Raw genomic sequence first — 3,414 nt, forward strand, 5'->3', positions numbered from 1 at the left:
AGCGGGGAAGGGGCTTCCAGATCTTAGATAGATAAGAGACACATGGTTACATTGTTTTGAGCTTCTGATGAGCCTCTCCAAAGAAGGCATTCAGATATGCATTTATCTCAGTGAGCAGAGGGGAGGCTTTCAATAGAATGGGAGGCAGGTTGCTCTAAGCAGTTCCCAGCTTGAGTGGGGTCCCAAGATTAATTTTCCTTTCACACTGTCTTCTCCTGAGCCCCCCAAACCCTTCCAACCTCTGCGCATGACAGTTCCGCAGCTGCTTTTGTACTGTCAGGTATCTTTTAGCAATACTTTATTTCTCAGTACCAAGTATATGCGTTAGGACATTGTTGCATTGCTTCAAAGAAATATTCGAGGTTGGGAAATTTACAAACAAAAGAGGTTGAATTGGCTTATGGTTCTGCAGGCTGTACAAGAGTCATGGTGCCTGCATTTGCTTGGCTTCTGAGGATATCTCAAGGGGATTTTACTCGGTGGAACATGCAGTGGGAGCAGACATCTCTCATGGCAGAGTGGGAGCAAGAAAGAGAGTAAGCGGGGAGGTTCCACACATCTAACTAACAATCAGATCTTGCAAGAACTCACTCACTGTCATGAGAACAGCACCAAGCCTCACGGAATCCTCTGCAATGACCCAACCACCTCCCACCAGGTGCCACATGCAACATTGGGGATTACATTTCAACAGGAGATTGAGAGAGGGCACACATCCACACTGTAGCAGGAGGTGTGCACCTTGCAACCAGCAGGGGATGCTGCAGGACTACCCTATGGTCCCTACACAGCTGCTTAGTAAGAACCATTCACTCCAAGGAACTTGTGCCCTGTGCTCAATGATGGGGACTCAGGAGCTGTGTCCTCTCTGGCCTGGCAGAGTCCCCTAAGCAGAGACCTGTGTATGGTCTCGGCAGGTGCTTCCTCCCAGGGCCCTCCCAAGGGGGAAACCAAACCTTCCTCCTCCTCAGTCTGCAGTGTGAGCTGAGCTTCAGCCCCGAGTTCGGGGAGGGGCTGGGCAGTCCTTGGATGGGAACATATTTGCATGAGCAGCCCCTCCTCTGGCAGAGGATGGAGAAGAAAAGGAGACCTGGGGCAGCTCAGGCCCACTGGTAGGGCTCAGGGGCTGTGTCCACCATGGCCTGGACTCTTCTCCTTCTCGTGCTCCTCTCTCACTGCACAGGTAGGGAAAGTCCTTATAAACTGAGTCTCAGTGTCCAACCTACATCATCCCCTGTGGCTCAGACCTACAAGAAGCTTTACCCTGGGAAGTGCCTTATCATCCATGATGTCTGTTTTCAGGTTCCCTCTCCCAGCCTGTGCTGACTCAGCCATCTTCCCATTCTGCATCTCCTGGAGCATCTGTCAGACTCACCTGCACACTGAGCAGTGGCTTCAGTGTTGGGGACTTCTGGATAAGGTGGTACCAACAAAAGCCAGGGAGCCCTCCCCGGTATCTCCTGTACTACCACTCAGACTCAGATAAGGGCCAAGGCTCTGGAGTTCCCAGCCGCTTCTCTGGATCCAATGATGCATCAGCCAATGCAGGGATTCTGCATATCTCTGGGCTCCAGCCTGAGGATGAGGCTGACTATTACTGTTGTACGTGGCATGGCAGCTCTAAGACTCACACAGTGCTTCAGACCCATGAGGAAGTAAGACAAAAACCTCCCCTCTACTCTCCTGGTCCGGTGAAGTCACCCCTGCTTGTGGCTCTGACCAAATCTGGCTTGGGGGTGACATCTGTTGTCACATCAACAGCACTGGAGCTCCCACGGACAAGTAGGTCTAACAAAGTCCTACTTTGCTCACATTTCACAGGCAGACATCCCTTGCTCAGGGGTAAAATCTCTCAGTGTTGACATTGAAGAAGGCAAGAGGGGTGGGTTGGGGTTCATCTCAGCCCAGAGTCTAGCAGTGACTCAGAGATGCTGCTGGTCTGAGAGTTTTAATATGAGGTTTGGGATATAATAGAGGGATGCAGATGGGAATTGTATTCTGTATATCAGTAATGAACCATCAGTAATTGAAAAGTCAATACATTGAAAATAGCATAAAACATGAAATACTTTAGGATAAGTATGACAAAAATTATTGTTTTACACACTAGAAGTCATAAAACATTGCTTAGATGCAGGTCTTAAAGAAGACCTGAGTAAATGCAAATATAATCCTTTTTTTTGTTTGTTTTTTGAGACGGAGTTTCACTCTTGTTGCCCAGGCTGGAATGCAATGGCATGATCTTGGATCTCGGCTCACTGCACCCTCCACCTCCTGGGTTCAAGCGATTCTCCTGCTTCAGCCTCCCGAGTAGCTGGGATTATTGGCACGTGCCACCACGCCCGGCTAATTTTGTATTTTTAGTAGAGACTGGGTTTCTCCATGTTGGTCAGGCTGGTCTCGAACACCTGATCTCAGGTGATCCACCCGCCTCGGCCTCCTGAAGTGCTGGGATTACAGGCGTGAGCCAACGTGCCCAGCCCAGATAACCCTTTTTTTTTTTTTTTTTTTTTTTGAGATGGAGTCTCACTCTGTTGCCCAGGCTGCAGTGCAGTGGCATGATCTCGGCTCACTGCAACCTCTGCCTCCCCAGTTGAGGCAATTCTCCTGCCTCAGCTAGTAGCTGGGACTACAGGCATGTACCACCACGCCCACCTAATTTTTTTTTTTCCTTGTGGCAACGGGTTTTCACCATGTTAGGTCTTGATCTCTTGACCTTATGATCTGCCTGCCTTGGCCTCTCAAAGTGCTGGGATTACAGGCGTGAGCCACCGTGCCTGGCCCCAGATAACCCTTTTTATGTCAGAGTGTGGAGAATGTTGCTGCAGCAGGCGTGGGATGGGGGATGGCTGGGTTGAGACTGTGCTGTCACCTGCAGTGTGCACCCGAGGTGACATGGCTCTGAACATCACTTTCCCCAGTGAAGGCCCGAGTGACCTATTACTTGCTTCTCAGAATTCAGGAACTAGATGACTCTAGGAGAGTGCACAGTAAGCTTTCTGCATATTCTTTCAAGTGATTTCAAGGTCACTGACTCTTTATCTAAGCCTTAAACACAAAATCCACAACCATCATTCTTGTGTAAAGAGACCATTCTTTGTTTTTTGTTGTTGTTTTTTTTTTTTTTTTTTGAGATGGAGTCTCGCTCTGTTGCCCAAGCTGGAGTGCAGTGGCGCGATCTCAGCTCACTGCAAGCTCTGCCTCCCGGGTTCACGCCATTCTCCTGCCTCAGCCTCCTGAGTAGCTGGGACTACAGGCGCCCGCCACCATGCCCGGCTAATTTTTTGTAGTTTTTAGTAGAGATGGGGTTTCACCGTGTTAGCCAGGATAGTCTCGATCTCCTGACCTTGTGATCCGCCCACCTCAGCCTCCCAAAGTGCTGGGATTACAGGCATGAGCCACCGTGCCTGGCCC

General features: G+C 49.8%; 1 gene segment (V, D, J or C); it reads left to right on the plus strand.

Moving 5' to 3' along the window:
• The first annotated feature begins 910 nt into the window (after positions 1-910).
• Positions 911-1,786, plus strand: LOC115833802. The segment is given in 2 exon segments: positions 911-1,183; positions 1,303-1,786. Coding segments are annotated over 2 exon segments (530 nt in total).
• Positions 1,787-3,414: the final 1,628 nt, after the last annotated feature.

This window comes from Nomascus leucogenys, unplaced genomic scaffold (assembly GCF_006542625.1).
Source record: "Nomascus leucogenys isolate Asia unplaced genomic scaffold, Asia_NLE_v1 000370F_1177895_qpdss1116261sc, whole genome shotgun sequence".
In the NCBI taxonomy this organism is placed as follows: Eukaryota; Metazoa; Chordata; class Mammalia; order Primates; family Hylobatidae; genus Nomascus; species Nomascus leucogenys.